The sequence below is a fragment of the Pundamilia nyererei genome, unplaced genomic scaffold (assembly GCF_000239375.1).
Source record: "Pundamilia nyererei isolate P.nyererei 1_Seehausen unplaced genomic scaffold, PunNye1.0 scaffold00027, whole genome shotgun sequence".
In the NCBI taxonomy this organism is placed as follows: domain Eukaryota; kingdom Metazoa; phylum Chordata; class Actinopteri; order Cichliformes; family Cichlidae; genus Pundamilia; species Pundamilia nyererei.
In genome coordinates, this window is record NW_005187428.1 from 4,488,815 (window position 1) to 4,507,829 (window position 19,015).

Consider the following 19,015-nt stretch of genomic DNA (forward strand, 5'->3'; position numbering starts at 1 on the left):
ACAAAGAGGGTACTGGAGGACATTCTTGAGCACCCTCACTGTAGTAACTGTGAGATCATCCGGATCTCTCACTGATGTACCAAGTGCATCTCTTACTGATTCACAGCTGCTGGCATTTGTATAAACAGAGCAAAGAGTGGTTTCTTTTTCAATAACTCTTTTTTTACTGCCTGAAAGGTTTTCTCCATAAAAACTCGAAGGCAAGCCAAAGAAATTGCTAACTAGCTCCCTTGTTACCCCATTAGTAAAACAAGCAATTTCAGTTTTGATAACCCTTCAGTTTGGCTGAAATATAATACATTCAAATGTCCCGGCGCGGCAGGATAATCAACTGTACGAAGACAGCGTACAGACCCCTCAGGGTCTGACTTTGTATTTATCTTCTGACTGGTGCACTGATGGCCACTCAGGTCAGGCTGTCCAAACACAACTCTGACCACTCCAAAGAGAGAGTGGGACCCATGTATACCCCATCCATGTCTGTGTGGCTTGGTATTTTAAGGCCAATTAACAGTGATTCACTGTTGGACAGTGGCACGCATGGGCTGTGACATCACTGAAGTGGCCTTAGGGAACTGGTTGGTTCTTTTCTTGGACTTTCTGTTTTAGCAGTTGTGGGCCAGAGCAGCTGAGATGACATAACATGCACCATTATCTTTACCACAACCTTTGCACTACATTACAACTGACCTTTCAAAGCGAAAAACCATAGCTCAGTGGCATAAAATAGACTTGAATGTAGACTAAATGGATAAAAGCGTATGTGAGGAAAAACTGCCCTGTTTGCATTTTAAATCATTGCACTTTATTATGCATTAGAACTGAAGTATACAGCGTGTTCATGAGCTTTTAGCGCACTTTGCTATCTATCTGGGAAAGTCACATCATGAGCGTGGATTAAAAACAGGCATTAATTTTGGGAATTGAGTGGTTAACTAAACACAGTTGGTTTTTCTTAAAAACACAGTGCTGGAAAGCAAAGAGTAATGATGAGTGTAAATTAAATGGATCACCAAAGGACGGGAGATAAGTGTATCATGATGAATTATTGCGACAGTTTTATTGCGAGCAATGTGTACTATATGTGTTCACACCAGTGTCTTGGTAACTTGACTTACTGACTGGGTACGCAGAATGTCTGTGCGAGCTTGACATTGCTGCATCGCTATCTCTTCATCAGTACATTTGAATGCGGTGGACCACCCGAGCGGAGCGCTGTGTGTTTGATTGTGGGATTACTGTGTGGAGGAGAACGTGTTTTGATTAGCCATACTGTAATCTCCCGACAGGGATTCTTCGTGGGCTTGGCGCACTCTGGTGGGCCGTGTAAAGATCCAGCCAAATAACAGCCTCGCTCGAAGCAGAGCGGCGTGTTGTCTGCTTATCTCCACAGCTGTCCTCAGCTTCTCACCAGCAACAGCCACAAGCTAGAGCTGCAGGCTTCACTGGCTCAGAGGCGGTCATGTCTCACACAGAAGGTTCACATTCCACCAGTCACTGTGGACGGCAGCATCGAAGACCACGACTACCTGCACAGAGGCGCTTTGTCCATGGCTACCTCGCTTGCTGCCAACATCGTGCCAATGGGAGTGCGAAAGATATTTATCTCTGGACATCGTATAAACCACTAAGGCATATTTCCACCTGCCTTTCAAACTGGAATGGAATTTAGCCCCAGCGTCTCAAACTCACAGATTCTCTACATCATGGCTGTGATTCATAAACAAAGTCATTACGTAATCTGTTGCCATCCAGCAAGATAAACATCAATACTACACAATAAAATCTGTTTTTCCAACTTAAAAGAAGAAGAAATGCAGACAGCAATGATTAATGGCACATTAAAATCCTTCCATGACAAATAATTACTCATGAAGAGGAGTCATTTGAACAAATCCAAGGCATGACTAAATGTGTGGTGACTGGTTCATTCAATGGTTGGCTACTGATTGTGTTGTACATTGGATTTACACACAAGGATCCTGGTCAGGGGTTTGGCTGTGTCAACTGAAAGTGGAGATTGCATAGCATAAGAGCTGTGGCTGAATGTATAGTTACTTATAGTTAAAGCGGTCACATGAAGAGAAGCCTTCTCAGTAACAGTTAAAGTCAAAAGAACGCTTCCATGCTCTCTGAGCTGGCCTTGATACGTGGTGATAGAAAAAGCATGACCATTCTTGGATGATAGTTCGCTGGTAGACAATCAAACAAGGGAACTACCAGCATTTTATTAACACCTCAAACCACGCTCGTGCTTCCAGCTGAAGCCACCGAGCCAGTGTTTTTAAAAGCAGGATTCATCTACCCTCCTGCTGACTGCCAGAGTCAATCACCCCGTCATCAACCCGACTCAAACAACCTGCCCCTAATCAAAATCAATGACTGCTTCCAACACTTTTTGACGGGTGACAAATAAAACACTTTGGAGAATCTGGTGTTTGTCTACCTGAAGAGATGTTTCTTTGTGTGGTCGCTGTCGCGCTACTGCTGTGGTCATCCTGGGAATTTGTCCACGTCTGATTGGTTGTGATTATGTTTTCCAAGTGCTGAGGGATGTCTTTGTTTGCACAGATGCATCAGGGTTGTTATCCAGATGTGACAGAGCTGTTGAAGCCAGTGATGGATGACCGGGAACTATGAAAGAGCGGTGTGGTTCTTACATTGTGGTGTGTTCTCAGCCAGTGCTGTACATGTGCGTGTGTGTGCTTGCGCGTGTATGCGTCCGTGCATATGTCTACGGCTACACCGCATGCATGTGCGCGCTTTTAAAGTTGATGGGTTTTAAAATAGGGAGTGAAAGGGAAAAGAGCAGCAGCCAATCAGACCTTTTTAAGAATCACTTTTTTTCGAGTTAGCAACAGATTCTGTGGACTGCTAATTGCCTCTTTTGTCCCGTTCAATAACACAAAAAGTGGCCAAAAATAATGATCGAAGTCAGTTTGAGTTCACACACTTGTTCATTAGTGGAGCCTCAATGTCTGCTACTCTTCACATCCCACCAAGCTGTAATACCACTGTTGGAGACACACTGGAGATACTGGAAACTAAGCTTCCTTAAGTGACACGTCAGCTAGCCTCACAATGGTTATGCAACAGCTGCATCTGCGAGCCAAAGCACCAGCAGCACAACCCACTAAATAAAACCAAGAGGGCCTTCATCACACCATGGACGCCACACTTCACAGCAAGTAGTCAGTGACCAAAGGCTCCAGTGCGCAGGGCCTCAATTTGGATACGTGATGGGCAACTGGTGCTAACATGCAAGAGCTGCATCCAATAAGCATCCAATGGGTTTGGGAGAGAAGTGGCTCCTCACAAACAGGCCTTTCATGTGGTCGTCAGTTTAAGTGCTCTAATGCTCGGCGAGACACTGAGGCCTAGTGCAGGGAAATGGAACAATACATTTAACCACATGAAGCACAGCGCCCAGGATTACTTCTGCACATATTTTCTCTCTCCCGGCCTCTTTGACTGAACTGCAGTCTCTCGCTTTGTCTTTCTCTCCATACGCTTTTGCTCTCTTTGCTCTCCCTCGCGCAAACACACGCTGCCCCTGCAAATGAGCACCGCTATAAACAGGGAATTTCTCCTAAACCCTCTTTATACACATGCACACAGACGTGCACAGTGGATGACACATTACAAAACAGAGCTTAGCGTTCATGTAGAATTACACCGTTGTGCATTCCAAGAAAAATACACCACTCGCAAGACAGTGCAATATAATTATAATTGGTTTTACAGGAATTTATGTGAGTTATTGCTGGTGATAAACTGTTTTTTTTTCTCTCCCATGTCTTTGGGTGTATTTGATAAGTACACATCTGTTTCTGCAAGTGCATGAAAGAGGAACACTTGCGTGCTCGCACCAGTCTGGCCTTAACCAGTGACAGCCACACACTCTCTCCTCCTCCTTCCCTCCCTTTAATTCTTTAAAGACAGATGTGCATACTGACAAGCCATCCCTTCATCCATCACTCGGAGAAGAAGAACAAGGAGAAAAGGAAGAAACTATACTTCATCTACCAACCCTGCCTGCATCTCAACACACCAACTAAACAAAAACACCTAAGCAAGTCCAACAATGTGTCATCTCAGGGCTGAGAACGCCCTCATCCTCCCTCAGCCAAGGCTCAGTTCTGCTCCTCTACAGACACCACCAGTAGCCTTGGGTCACCACCACACTAAAGTATACCAATGGCTTCTACCCAAACATGTGTTGTTGTTACACACCGCTGGAGATGGTATCTGCTGCTCCTACTTGAAACTGTGCAAATCCTTTTTTTTTTGTGCATAGTGGCAGCTACTGACCAGGTAGTTATGATGAATTGCCTGTCAACAGCAATAAATCATGCACACATGCATAGGAACACACAAATGTAGATTTATGCCCTCTATTCTTGCACGTTCAGGCCACCATAACTTATTGTGGAAAATAATGATCTTTGGGATAAGCACAGCCATGGATAAGTGAATTAAATGGTACTTTGCTTAACCACAAGACTGTGAAAACCGATGCCAAATATTTGGTCAGGCAGAAACAGGCCTTTGTCTGTCTCAGAGAGCCACTCAGAGGACAGCTCGCCGAGCACAGAGACACGAGGAGCCCCCGTGAAGACGATGACAGCTACATGATGCCACCACGCTGCAACGACCATAACAAGCTGCGTCAGATGTACTTATGTCAATACATTCATCGTGAATATATTTTTGTGCTGTTTTGTTCTTGCACTTTTTAAATGCACACATGTGCGTTTGATTTGTTGTAAAATAGATATATATATTTCAAAATGAGATGAGGTCAGAAAAACCACCTCCTTTGTCAAAAAGAAAATGCAATTTCCAGTCACAGAGACCATCGGGTGGTATGTGTTACACGTTAAAGTCACTCTTGTCTGAATGTGCTATTGGTTCACCCAGACAAGCAAAAAATACCCTGTACTCACCCACATACAGCCCATTCTCCACTCGCTTGATGATGTCGAAGGCGTTGTCCACGTTGCCCTCCAGGATGTCAAACTTGACATCGTAACTCCCGAAGTTATAGGACCCGTAGGCTGGCACTGTTGTTCTCAGGAAGACGATCTCTGATGAATTATTCAGGGAGAAGAAGTTAAGACAGTGGGATTGCCGTGCAAAGCCAGTCCCAACTGTTGTTTTTTCTGAATTTAATATTTTTTTAAAGAAATACAATAAAGTGTGTGATGACAGTGCTTGTGTTCGTGATAGTCAGAGAAACCTTAAGGATTTTTAGCACTAGTTCTTTACACTCCAATTCAGGACATATGAGGAATGACAAGAAGTGACACTGAGAACGGTTGTGTCTGAAACACACACTGCATGACAGCCAAAAGATGCTTATCAGCTGTCGCAACCTGCAAATGATTACAGTTGTTACATATGTGGCAGCAGTTCTCTGGGGAAAGCCAGCTAACCCCTTAGCAGTCGGACGTACCGCCCACGGGACATTGGATGGTTTAGGGGACTAATTGGACTGCTAAGGGGCTAAAACTGTCTTCCACTGAGGACTTCATGGAAAAGCTCATTTGGGTGTCAGAGGCACGGATTCTGGCAACTGTACAGAAAGCAGTTGATGGGAGCTCAGAGATTAAAGCAGATAAAATTAAGATAATAATAATAATAATAATAATAATAATAATAATAATAATAATAATAATAATAATAAGAAGAAGAAGAAGAAGAAGAAGAAGAAGAAGAAGAAGAAGAATGACACTGAAAAAAAGATGAGATTTGGAAAGAAAGATAAACATTTTTTAAACTTGGTGATGCTAAAGGAATTCTTCCAGTCCAGAAAAAAAATTATAGTCATGGTAAAAAGAAAAAGCACCTCTGACAGTTTAGTGTATCAAGACATAATATTAATTTTTTTTAAAATCATCTGGTTTAGAATAGGTGTTAAAATCATTCAAGAACAACATGATATGAACAAAAACACTTGACATATTAATCATTATATTCCATAAAAATTAATCCAAAATGCAGAAGCAGTGAAAAACTAAGGAATTAAGAGGGTATACATGTAAGTAGCAGCCACATGCTGTTAAATCAAATGTACTGCATGTGTTGTTGTTCATCTGAGGTTGGATTGAAAGACCTGCTAAGGTCTTTTTTTATTATTATTATGACCGAGGCAACTGTCTATCTGTGTGACATATATGAAACAGGAGAGGAGGAGGGAATGAAAGTCAGTAGAAGTAGAGTACATGTGTGTGAATGAGAGGGAGACAGGTGTAAAAGGGAACAGGCAAGGAGTGGAGATTGTGAAGATAGATTTTAGGTGGAGTTTAAATGCCAATGCACAGTCCAACCCAATGCACAGTGCAGATGAGAGATGAAGAGAAGAGGGGAGGCATGGTGGAGACAAGTGTCAGGGGTAATTTTGTGACAGAAGAATAGCAGCAAAGATGAAAAGAATGGTTTACCAAATGATGTATATTTTGGTGATGGCGACTTTAACAAAAAGACAGGAGGCCAAACCGGATGTGGCAGGGCTGTAAATGCTAATGCGTTGGTAGTGAGCAGGGAGGACAGAATTAGAAATGAGTACATTAGAGAGACAGCTCGGGTTGAGCAGTTTGGAGACAGTTAAGAGGTTTGGACACATGCTGAATGAAAATAATAAGAAGATATGTATATAAAACAGCAGCCAACCGCTTAGCTTCAGAGACCACAAGATATCGGCACATTGAAAACCTTTTTCTTTAAATAGAAAAAAACCCTCTTGTGTTTAGTGCTTTATTTACTGGATTATGTACCTTTTGTGTGACTATTCAAAGAATAGTCGTGTACCTACCCTCAGGCCTTGGTAGTTCTCTGAAAGTAGGCAGGGAAATGAAGGTGTGTGACACTGAGTGCGTGGGGTCCAGAACGCAGGCGATGTTATTGGGCTGACAGGACTTTACACAGCGAACAACTTCAGACCGTTCAAGCCTCGCCGCTCTGAAGAAGTGAACAAACATACTTACCCACCAAAAACAAAACAAAAAATAATTGGAAAAGAAAACATGCACAGCCTCTGACCTTTTAGGTTCTGCTTGCTTAAAGCTAACCACCTTAGAACAAATCAGGGCAGCGCGATGCTGTTGCACAAACACTATTTGAATGAGGCAGAAGGGGCACTGAATGTAGCGCTCGGCACAAGAAAACAATCAAATTCTTCAAATTCTATGTGGTTTGGAAGAATAATAAACCAACAATGGCTAAGGCTCATGCCACAGTCAAACTTTGTAGCTTGTGGAGACTTGTGCTGTCATTGATGTCTTTCTGATCCACTATTTCAAGCTGTGTGGGAAATGAATTACTACATTTACAGAATGATCCACAACCTGCTCAGGAAAATATTTGGATTTGCAGAGCATCCCCGGCTTCACATCAGATAATCTCTTGAGGAGGATTTATGGGGAAAGGGAGTGTTCTAAAAGACTCCTAAATTGTAAGCCACATGACTAGACAACTCCCCAGCCTCTCCCCAGGGCAGCTCTCATCCTATTATTTAGGGCTTTGTTTATTCCACAGACTAATCAGTGACAGGTCGGAGGGATTGGAGTGCCTCTACTGGCTCCTAAAGCTAACGCCACCTGAAACATCACTATTAACTACCTGTCTGCTACATAAGACAGCTTTTTTAGAGAGGTTTCTAAGGCATTAGCAACCCCATAAATCAAGAGTTTGAAAACTTGTGATCATTTGGGAACTTTTGGAACAAAATAAAAGCCTTGATTATGACATTCAAGATGTTAAACTCAAGCTGAGCCTTGCTTGAGTTTAACAAAGGAGGCAAGTCAGTACACGGTTACACTGGGTTATGAAAACATCCATGTTGTCATGTATAAGTCCAGTTAATGTGCATGGCAGCCATATAGCCACACTGTGAGTCATGCCCGTGGATCTCTGGCGCTCCTCGGGGGACCTATCTGCTGCAGCTCAAAGCTCAAGCCCAAGCTTGGGTTGCAGGGCTCCTTTCATGGAGAGCGAGGAGAGAAGCCCCTGACAAAAAGTCAAGCCACCACTGGGTAGGGGCTTGTAATTAGCAATTAGCGGCGGGTCCAGGTTTTGCTCTGCTCTGGGCCAAACCCACAAAATGTTCTCCTAGTTTATAATACCACGGCCTGAGCTGCAGAAAGACCCAAGTGGGGCTCTAGAGGATGAGGTGAAAGCTGTTGGGGTAGAGAGTAAATTTATGAGAAGATAATGACCTAGAGTGAACTGCCCCCCCCACCCTAACCCTTTTACACTCAGATGGGCTCTTCAAAGCAGAGGCATCAGCTCAATGTAATTACAGTTCAGTGTAAAAACAAAAAAAACTTCTATGTCTTCATTTGTGAATATGTGTGCATTTATTTCATGCACACACACTTGGACACACATGAACATATGCGCGCCTTCTCCATGTCCCCATGCCTCACGTGGCCCAGCCCAGGAGAAAAAACCCCAATATTCTCAGACCAGAAAGAAAAACAGACTTTTTTGGATGAAAGTCTTCTGGTCAAGTGTAGGGCCTTTTATTTTTTTGGTAATTATTATTTATAGTCAGCACATTGATAACGCCCCAACACAAACACTGCAGGGCATCATTCATTTTGTGCGCGGTGATGTTGCTGTACCGCAAATTGTTCAGACCACCGGCCAGAGCCCAGAGCCCCATAACTCAATGTCAAAAGGGGAGGAAAAAACTCCTGTACGCCACTAGACTCTTATTTTAAGGCTATCCCCAACAGGGACCAAGTGCATCCTTACTAGCCCAAACGTTCGGGACAGGAGGAACCTGAGAAATCTGCATTTACAGTTATTAAAAGCCACAGCCGCTCAGGCAGCACCCTCACAGCATGTCAAGCTATTTATAATCTCCGCTGGTGCACATTTCCCCTCTCCTTTCCCACTGCATCTCTTCTCATGTCACTTACTCAGCCTTCATTTGGAATTGTCTGTCTGTGTTGGGGTTTGCACCCGCAGTATGCAGTGGAAATCTGTGCAACGGGAGCTAAAGAGATGTGCACGAAAAAAATCACTGGTAATGGTAAGTGACATTTGGGAAGCAGGAGTAACAATGCAAAGTCTGGTGTCAGTCTGGCTTACTGGTATTTGAAGGAGTGGAGTCACTCTAAGTACTTTATATATTACGTGTCGTTAGTGACTGAAGGTTTTGCTGTTTGCGATTTTTAACAGTTTTTTTTAAGCCAATGTTAAAGACAAAAATACAGCCTGGTTTGCACATATATTTGCAGATATAATGCAGGAAACCCTTTAAAAAAAACAAGAAAATTAACTTTAATGGCATCTAATAACATTAATAAATGCTGTTTAGCACTAAAATGTTTAAAATACTAAAACACTTTCTTGCAATTGAAGAACTTTTTTTTTTAATGACAAAACAGAATATACGCAATGTTCTGAAACTACTGGAATAATAGTAATCTGAAACTTTGTGAGGGGAAATCTTCATGCCTCCATCTGTGACTTAGCCTCACATTCCAACTGCTCCCTTTGCTGTATTTGATTAAACCCCACAAAGCACCATTATCAAACACTGGTTTTAACTTGAACATGTGTTATTTCTATTGCAGTTTTAATAGAAAACTGTTCATCCAGCACATAAACCATAAAATACTGCAAAATGTCAGACTTTATCATGCAACCATCATCAAATTACACTCAGTTGTCGGCAGACTTGGGTTGTTACCATTTTGAGAGTTACACTGACCTAGAACGCCACCTACAGTGGCTTCTTTGACAATGCCTCACCTAAAAAGATGCATTCAGTTGGTCCTAATATAAACTCCTGAAGAATAATCCATGTTTTTTTGTTTAAAACAAAAGCTTTATTGTGTGTAATGCTATACAACTACAAATTGTGATTGTTTTTCCTTCTGATTAATGTATTTTACAGTGTCATTAAAAAAATAATGTGCCATGTTTAATGTGCATTTATTAGGAGACAGAGTAGTATTTGAGTTCATTCATTTAAAAAACTGGAGTAGAAAAAAGCCTCAATAGCAGACAAGATAAAGGGGACAGCGGTACCATAGTTTTGGACCAGCAGTAGCCCTGAAAGGCCTGCACTTGCCAGAAACTCATGAAAATTAGAATTATATTTTTACCTGTACATGCTCTAACTATACTTAACTTGTGTAATCATTAATATATAGCAGGCTATATTGCATCACCATCCTTTACTCTTGCATGCATTTTGCAATTTTTCTGATTTCTTAGTGAGATTAAGTTAATATGCCACATCCATTTTAAGGGGGTAAAAACTTGTGCAAACCTATGAATCCCTTTTGTTTATTCTAGTAGGGGATTATAAGGTACTCTGGGCTCCTCCTGGGTAACAAACACCAGCACTTTAGCCAGGTATGTAGTGATTGTGCCATAGCGGCGCAGCCTCAGTTCCAGAGACAGCTCAAAGTCCTCTGGCTTGTTGATGAGCTTTGCCACTGACATCACACCACCAGCGGGCATCTGCTCAGTTCTGAAGAAGCCGCCCTCGTTGCCAGCTGTGATAGCAATCTGGATGTCATCGCCAGGCACGGTGTGGGAGGGGCCCATGCGGAAGATGGTGGTGAAGATGGGGATGTTGGTGGGGAAGGTGAGGTAGTAGTAGGTTATTCTCAGGGGCATGGTCAGGCACTGGACAGACTCATTGCAAAGCAAGCGTTCGCATCGACTGCAAAAGAAAAAAAAGAGATCGGAGGCAGGACGGGACAAGACGGAACAAAACGGGCAAAAAGAGAGAAAGAGAAAGGGAGATCAGGTGAAAATTTCATTTGCCGTGCATGGCATGCAGAGAAAGGAATTATCACTTTCAGTTATAGTGCCCTCTTTAGGATCATGCAAAACGTTCTGTCACTGGGTGCCTCCAAACAAGGGTGTGGGTGTACACATTGTCATCGTCATGTGCGCCAAAATTAAACTGAAAAACACCCATGTGCATGTCATCACTCGGAAACAGCAAAACATGCTACAGCCAGATTCATACTGAAATCATTCCAGCATTGAGCATACTGGACATGCAGGGGCTCTGATCCATATACAAACCAGGAGTGCTTTAAAAAGCCTGATATGTAAACTTAAAGCTCTTTAGATGGTGACTGTTTCAAATTTAACTATATGGAGCACAGACCGTTTCTTTGAGTGTTGCATGAAACTATGTAACAAAACAGAAAATTTCCTGGCAATTGGTAATTTTCTGCCTTTTTTTCTTTTCTTTTTTTTTAATGGTGATGGTCCATAAATAGTAATTGATAAATGCTAAAATTAAATATGTGGTTAAAAAAAAAATACATGAAAAAAATGAAATCTACTGTATTTTTACGAATTTGTCATAATGTGTAATAGGGGTAAACTCATTCAATTTAATTCTGTCGTAACACAGAGAGCACAATCATAGTTATGCCTGTTCATAAACATGTCCCTGCTCAGCAAAGAATCTGCACCAGGGACACAGTTCAAATACTCACGTCTCTCCGACCCGTCTGTAATTGTTCGGACACTCGAAAGACAGGCATCTGAATCCTCCCTGTACATTGAAGCAGCTTTGATTCTCTGTGCACGTATGGCTTCCTGTCACACATTCATCAATATCTGAAAGACAAAAAAGGGTCTTAAAAGTCACTAACATGATTTTTTTTCCAAAGCTGGGGAAAAAGGGTCTCCAACAAACGCCACATGACTGCAACATGACATTACAGAGAGCTCACCCTGGCAGCTGCGCCCGTTTACCGCCAAGGTGTAGCCATTGACGGGGCAGGAACAGTGGAAACTGCCAGGCGTGTTGTGACAGCGGTAGGAGCAAATGTGACCTCCGGTGGGCAGGGCACATTCATCTATATCTGGAAACGTCAAAGAAAAAGGTGAATTTGTAACACATTCATTTTATTTATATACACATAATAAGGATGGCCAACCACCATTAATGTCTGATCCATATGTGCCACACATTAGCGTTCTCACATACGTCTCTGTCAGGTCATGTCTAGAAAAATTCAAGGCTGATCTGCATGTTTGAATATTCCTATTTGTGGAAATTCGGCTAATACCCCCAACTCGTCACAGCAGATGGCCGCCCTGGGTTCTGGCAGATGTTTCTTCCTGTTAAAAGGGAGTTTTTCCTTCTCACCATTGCCAAGTGCTTGCTAATAGGAGGTCATCTGATTATAAGGCTTTTTTCTGTTTTTTTCTGCTATCCTTCTTTTATTGTAGGGTCTTTACCTTACAATGTGCCTCGAGGTTGTGATTTGGTGCTATACAATAAAATGTCAACTGAATTAAACTGAGTATCAGTTGCAGTTCACATGCTTCAACTTTACCTTCACAAGTAGTGCCATCTAGGTCACTAAGCTGGTAGCCACGGCGGCAGTAACACTGGTAGGAACCGTACACATTGGCGCACTCTTGACTACATGGGGTGCTCTCACACTCGTTCAAATCTGCACAGAGAGAATCAAAGTTAGCATCAAATTATGCGTGCATGTGTCTGTAATGCAATATTTACCTATTTATGGCTAAAGAACAAGTAACTATGAAAGCTACCTAAAAAATATGACTCCTAGATTGATGACTGGTAAAATGCTACGTAGGCTGAAGATATACAGCAACATATTTCTTGAGTTAGACTTGATTACATGTTATACACTTTGGCATAAGCTGGAGAACTATGACAACACTAGAGACAAAGATAGGAAAATATTACTATCTTCTCTCAGCTGTAGCTTTAATCAAAACCAAAAGTGTACCCCAGTGTACACAGGGGTATCTAGGTGTATCTGTTATCTCTTTGTTGGTCTTGTTCCAGCATTACCATAATAATGTTGGTCCAGGATCAACATTGCAACTGAATGCTTCCCTGATCCTGGACCAGTATTATTATGATACAGGAAAAACATTAACACTGGGATGTCAGATCATGCAGGATTTCTATTGTGTAAGTCAGAGGGGAGACATGTTATTGACTGTCCCTTATACTATATGGCACCTTTCCTCTTTAACAAAAAAATAAAAATCTAACATTCAGACCAACACTCCGTTAGATGCATCGGGGGCAAAAACGCATTTAGGAATGCATGGGGAGCAGGAGATTGATCCACAAAGATTCTGATTACCAGATCCACATCTGCCCACATAAACTCTGTCTAGTCAACAGTATCTAGGCTCTATAAAGTCTCCCAAATTACTTGATTGTCTTACCATCACAATTTCTGCCGTCAGCAGCTAACGCGAAGCCTGTAGTGCAGCTACATTTGTAGGATCCCAAAGTGTTCTCACACTTATGAGCACACAGACGACCAGGGTAATGCCTGCATTCATTGACATCTAAGACAAAAAGTCCAAAACTGACAAAGTAAGAAGCTGAAATTGTGACTTCAATGCTTATTTTAACTAGAAGTAGTACACACACATACATGCTGTGGGCATTTACATGCTCAGGATACACTTGGATTTAGCTACCAACGTAAGAACGCAAAGCAAAAGAAAAAGAAAAACAGTTTACCTTCACAAAGCCGAGTGATGCTATTGAACATGTAGCCAGCTTCACACTCACATCGGTAAGACCCCAACATGTTGAGGCACGCATGACCTCCACAGACGTTTTCAGTAGTCTTACACTCATCGATATCTGTAAGCAGGGGTGCAAGCGACAGAGAACACCATGATATCCACCGCAGGTAGGCTAGTAAGACACTTTGCATGTAGGTATGATGAGCTCTTCCGTACCAACGCAGCGTGTGCCCTCTTCATTGAGGTGGTATCCTCGACCGCAGTTAACCGAGTTCCTCTGGCAGGTGTACGAGCCCACTGTGTTGACACAGATCTGCCCCCTGTTGCATGGACCTGTCTGGCTAACACATTCATTTATATCTGAAAACAGGAGCACAGATGACACAGATGTTACTCTAAATTTTAAAAATGTCCTGATGTTCCACAGTTTCTGTTATATTTTTTTCTTATCATGTCTTATATTGTTACATGATCAATTCCTTCTTTTTGTGACCCGTTTATCTGTCTTAGTTTCCTTGACTTGTCTTCTTTTTCAGTTCCTATTTTAATCGGATCATTTCTATTCCTTGTGTGTGTGTCATTCCTTTCAGCTGTTTGTCTTCTCGTGTAATGAGGCCCTGATTGCCTTGATTTAACCTGGTCTTGTTTCCTAATTAGTCCTCTGTCTATAATTTGGCTCCTCTCAATCAATGTAATGATGGCAGTGATTAACCTTACACCAGGTAATTTATTGCATGATGAGCTAAAAACATTTTTTTTTTATTTAAGTCAATAAAATAAATAATTGATAAATCAAATTTGACCATAATGATGAGGACAGGTTTGAGTTTAATAGCAAGCCCCAAAAAGACCTAAGTCTAACTACATAGCTGGAAATTTAACTGACTTAAGGCTTCAAGAACAGAAGTCTTAATGATGTTAATTTATTAAAGAGCATATGCCAGTCATCATATTGTTAAATATTTTGAAATTGACATTAATATGAGGACATTTTGAGGGAAGCAATTTAAGAATCTCAATATCTTTACAAGTGCTCAAGTAAAGATCATAAATGGCAGCAGAGCTCTGTATGGGACGCTTGGCCACAATAAATCTTTTGGTGCTAATGCTTACCAATACAGTTTCCAAGAGCATCCTGGATAAAGCCAGATCCACACTGAACTTTGGGCAGACAACGGAACGACCCCTGGGTGTTTTGGCATTGAAACTGCGGTCCACAGTTATGGATACCGGTCTCACACTCATCAATATCTGGATGAAGACATCACAGAAGAATTGCCTGTCAACACGCTATGAATAGCAGCCAAAAAAAAATACAGCAGATCAATGTCTCCCTACAAACAGCAGAGACCTTTGCAGTTGTTGCTGTCAGTGAGCTCATATCCTGTTCCACAGCTGACTTCTCTCTGGCAACGGAACGAGCCCTCCGTGTTGATGCAACGCTCTCCTCCCCGACAGTTGCTGGCTCCCACCAAACACTCGTTGATGTCTGCGAAAAAACAGGATAGACAGTAAAGGAATACATCACATGTCTCCTTCTGAGGCTCTGTTGTGTTAGTCTTTTCTAGTAGAAAAGTATTTTCTTTATCACCAAAAACAGTCCTGATATTAAAATATAAGACTGAAATCATTACATATATATAACAATACAAAAGGAGCTTACCCTCACAGCTCTTTCCATCTGGTTTGAGTTTATAGCCTTTGAAACAGGCACAAGTGTCATTCCCCACACAGCGATGAGCACACTTCCCTGAGAGGCACCACAGAAACATTAATATCTGATTCGCGCTTTTTAACGCAAGTGCAGGAATCACAATTGTTAGCTTTTATTGTGCTTTACCATTGCACTGATTATTTAATGCTGAATCTCCATTTTCAGTTGTCTCGTCCTTGTTAGGCACTGCAAGAGAGAGAAAAAAGCATGCTTATTCATGCTTTCATACCTTATGCATGAAATCATTTGGCACAACATTGTGTTACTAGTGAACTTCTGACTTTGATGGTCATTAAATTCCTTATTTTATCCAGTCCAAAAGCTCATAATCAGCATGCTGAATCTTACCCATTTCCACATTAATGCTCAGTAGCTGAACCTAAGCTGCTTTCTATTATGAGCTAAGAAAATGAGCATGCGATGACCATAAGCGTCCATTAGGGGGCGGTGTAGTCTTATGTTCGACACCAGTACTCCTATGTCTACTTCTAACTATTTTGTTGACTTGCATAGGTTTTCACTTACTTTAATCCACTTTTTTATGGCCACTCTACTTTAAATTACATATTTTGTTCGTTTTATTAAAAAAAAAAAACAATAAAAGAAACTGCCCCTTGCAGGATCACATTTTTTACCCACGTTCTCTCTGATGCGCTGTGGCTCCTTCCACACAGCAGGCCCGGGACACCAGATTGCACTGATGGCCAACAGATAGGTTGTGGTCACAGGATAGGCCAAGCTCATGGGCTGTTTTACCCAGAGTACAACAGTCACAGCACATCTATCGAAAACAGCATACAACACAGTATTAGAGAACTTAGAAGGATAGACATGAAAAATGTGCAAATAATTGAAGGAAAACAAAATACAGATCTTTTCAGGATATTGTGTACCAGCAGAGGTAAAACAAAAACAAAGAATAGCTGACAGAGGGTTGGTATGCTGGTTGGTTAAAGAAGTGAGACAGCCTTTTAAAGTGACAGCTGAGAATAAGTTGCTTTAGACAGACAGCCAAGCTCTCAATCAACCAGACAGACAGAAAAAGAGCTTTTTTGAGACGATACGCCAACTGGCAGGCTTCAGACGGGACCAGAAAGGCAGTCAGTCAGTTAGAAAAAGAGAACACAGAGGGAGACAGTGATGAGATGACATCAACCCCCCTCTCCTTAATGCATGCTCAGTCAATCATTATGACAGCCCGGTAATGTCAGTTATGGACAAGAAAGGTGGGGAGTGTGACAGATGGGCATGTTTTGGCAATTTGGTTATGCAGATGGAATCTGACTGTGTGTGCGGTGGTGCACACGTGCAGCGTTTGTAGCGACTGCAAGACTGAACACATGCCAAGGAGAGCAACTGTAAGAGTTGTGTACCAGTAGTGGCTGACTGCTACTCTCTGTGTTTGTTTGTGTGTGCTTGTTTATGTGTGGGTATATGCCTGTGTGGCCTTGACTGCTAGAAAACGTTTTGTTCTTAGGACTCTTTTAGTGTAAACCACTCACAACAAGCACACAAACACACTCCTGAACAGTTCGCACACACAACTGCTTTATATCTTGTTTTTGTGCAGCTTTTTCTTGCTTCTCCCATGCTTGCTTAGAGTAAGTGGCCTTTTTATTAGTTTCATATGTGAAACATCAATACAGCATTCTACTATCATCGCTGCAAATCTTACAAAACACAATAATGCAGTTTCTAAATTGAAAACATAAACCTTATCCAGACAGCACATTGAAGCAAATCCCCTTTTCTTCTCTCTGACTGCTTAGAGAAAGTACAACATTATTTTCACAGATATTGTCATTATTTATCATTTAAACGTACATTTTGTTCTGTCCATCTCGCATCGTCGTGCTTTTTCCTTGAGAACACACAGATTATTTGAAGAAGTTCGGAGTTATTGAATAAGCCACCCACAGTCCTGATTTCTTTCTTGTCAATCTGACGTCCTCCATATCAAGTAAATGATTTTTGTGGAGTGTTTGTGGAGTTTTGCACATTTGAGACATATTTTCACACTATGTAAGCACCTAGAGATTTTAAGCATATTTGAAAATGTGCATATTTTTCTCAAGCTTCTCGTGTTCCTTCTTCCTGATGTTGGGAAGGTCCACAGCTGTCTTTCTCTTCGTGTCCACGGCTACTATGTCCGGTCGGTTAGTCATCACCAGTTTGTCAATGCATTTCTCAATCATCCTTGGGGACGTGACCTATTTTGACCTCGGGACTTCCAGGCCATAATCGGCAGAGATATTCCTGTATACTATGCCAGCCACTTGGTTCATTTGTGCTGCCAGATGCTCATAGAGTTACAGTTATTTTCTTTAGCCCATAAGTGTGACTCATGTCAGGGCCAGGTACTGTCTAACGCTTCATGCTTGAGACTCTTTCTTGGATGTCTGCCGCTGTGATGGTTACTGGATCCTGTTCAGGGAAGTTGCTGTGGTCTTCTCTTAGCTCCACTAGCCACTGAGCATTGTTGTTATGTGTTGCAACCCCATGGTGGTGTTATTCTCATATTGTTTTCGCGCTACTAAAGATGCTCCAGATTTTAAGCATTTAAATTTCACAAAAAGGGTGTGACAGGAGAAACTTTGTAAAACAACTTGAAAGCACTGTAGAGAAAATTCTTTTTGTAAGTGCATCATCATAGCATGCTGGCAGGCATGCCAGCAGCAGCAGCAGAGAGAGGAACACAGAGCAGCTGATGTTTGCCAGCATAGAAGAGGTTCTGGTAAATATGGAAAGTAATCAGCTCGTTTTCCCTCATCAGAGCTACGCTGCTAATTTTATTTTAAAGCATATTTGTAGCATGCGGTGGCTGTGTGGGGCTACAACACCTTTAAAAGCTTCTATGCAGTATATAGTAGATCACAACTAAACTGTTAAAGGATAGAAATTCTAGACCAATTTCTTTATTAAGTAATTTATCAAAATACTTCTGAAAGACATAAAACCAGTTAAAGGGAACTAATGAAGGTGAGAAAAACGAACACATTTAAATCTGTAATCAAAGATGGAAGCAGAACTTACACAAGCCTAGTTTTGTGTAAAAGTACAAATTTTCATGCTAGTTATAAAGCTCACTAATAATGAGGTTATATTGGATTGTAACCCCATTAAATGACTATTTATTTCAATTTAAAACAAATGGGAACATTTCTCTATAATGTTGATGTTTGGTGCAATTTGGTGCCTAATCATCTTCACTGTTTTGGTCCTTTTGTCCTTTTGTTTCTAAAGGTTGACTTTAGTGGTGGTTTTGATTTTCCTGAAGGAGACACCCTCATTACTCATCGAGTTACACCACTGACCAGCCAGTCGGTGGCATACAGTCTGTTGATGACACATTTTTGGATTGCTCAGATCGCTTGGATCCCCAGAGGAATCGCTACTAAAAAAGTCCTGGTACCAGGTACTTCCATCTAATGGAAAACCCTGCAAACCGTGGCGTGCCAACCTGAGTAGCTACTAATGGAAAAGGGACTTAAAATTACAAGAAAGTCTGGCTTCTTGAAAGCAAAACATAAGGAAACCAAGGGTGATTCAAGATTTTTTGCCAAAAACACTGTATATACTGTGTATATGGTACATATAGAATGAAAATAAAGGCAAGAATTTGCCTGAGTTTGGTTAAGAAGCATTTCAAATCTGAAAGGTGCTTAGTGCTTGGATATGGGCTGGTGAAATATTCCACAGTCACAGTTTAATTTATAATCTAGCAACAAGTTTCATTCCTCCCTACAGTGACATGCCTCATCCTGCTGCACAACACACACACACTCC

General features: G+C 41.6%; 1 protein-coding gene across 2 annotated transcripts in view; it reads right to left on the reverse strand.

Moving 5' to 3' along the window:
- The window catches only part of fbln1 (fibulin 1), a 32,152-nt gene that overhangs the window by 6,653 nt on the left and 6,484 nt on the right, over nt 1-19,015 (reverse strand). Inside the window, exons 4-16 of one of the 2 annotated variants that reach the window (XM_005728198.1) lie at nt 15,869-16,010; nt 15,356-15,415; nt 15,179-15,265; nt 14,867-15,004; nt 14,629-14,766; nt 13,732-13,875; nt 13,508-13,633; nt 13,204-13,329; nt 12,327-12,446; nt 11,718-11,849; nt 11,478-11,601; nt 6,815-6,960; nt 4,947-5,087 (exon numbers count right to left, since the gene is read on the reverse strand). In XM_005728198.1, coding sequence (XP_005728255.1) covers nt 4,947-5,087; nt 6,815-6,960; nt 11,478-11,601; nt 11,718-11,849; nt 12,327-12,446; nt 13,204-13,329; nt 13,508-13,633; nt 13,732-13,875; nt 14,629-14,766; nt 14,867-15,004; nt 15,179-15,265; nt 15,356-15,415; nt 15,869-16,010 — 1,624 coding nt within the window. Of the gene's footprint in view, nt 1-4,946; nt 5,088-6,814; nt 6,961-9,912; nt 10,685-11,477; nt 11,602-11,717; nt 11,850-12,326; nt 12,447-13,203; nt 13,330-13,507; nt 13,634-13,731; nt 13,876-14,628; nt 14,767-14,866; nt 15,005-15,178; nt 15,266-15,355; nt 15,416-15,868; nt 16,011-19,015 lie in introns of those variants that run through there. The other variant, XM_005728199.1, reaches the window with a different exon arrangement.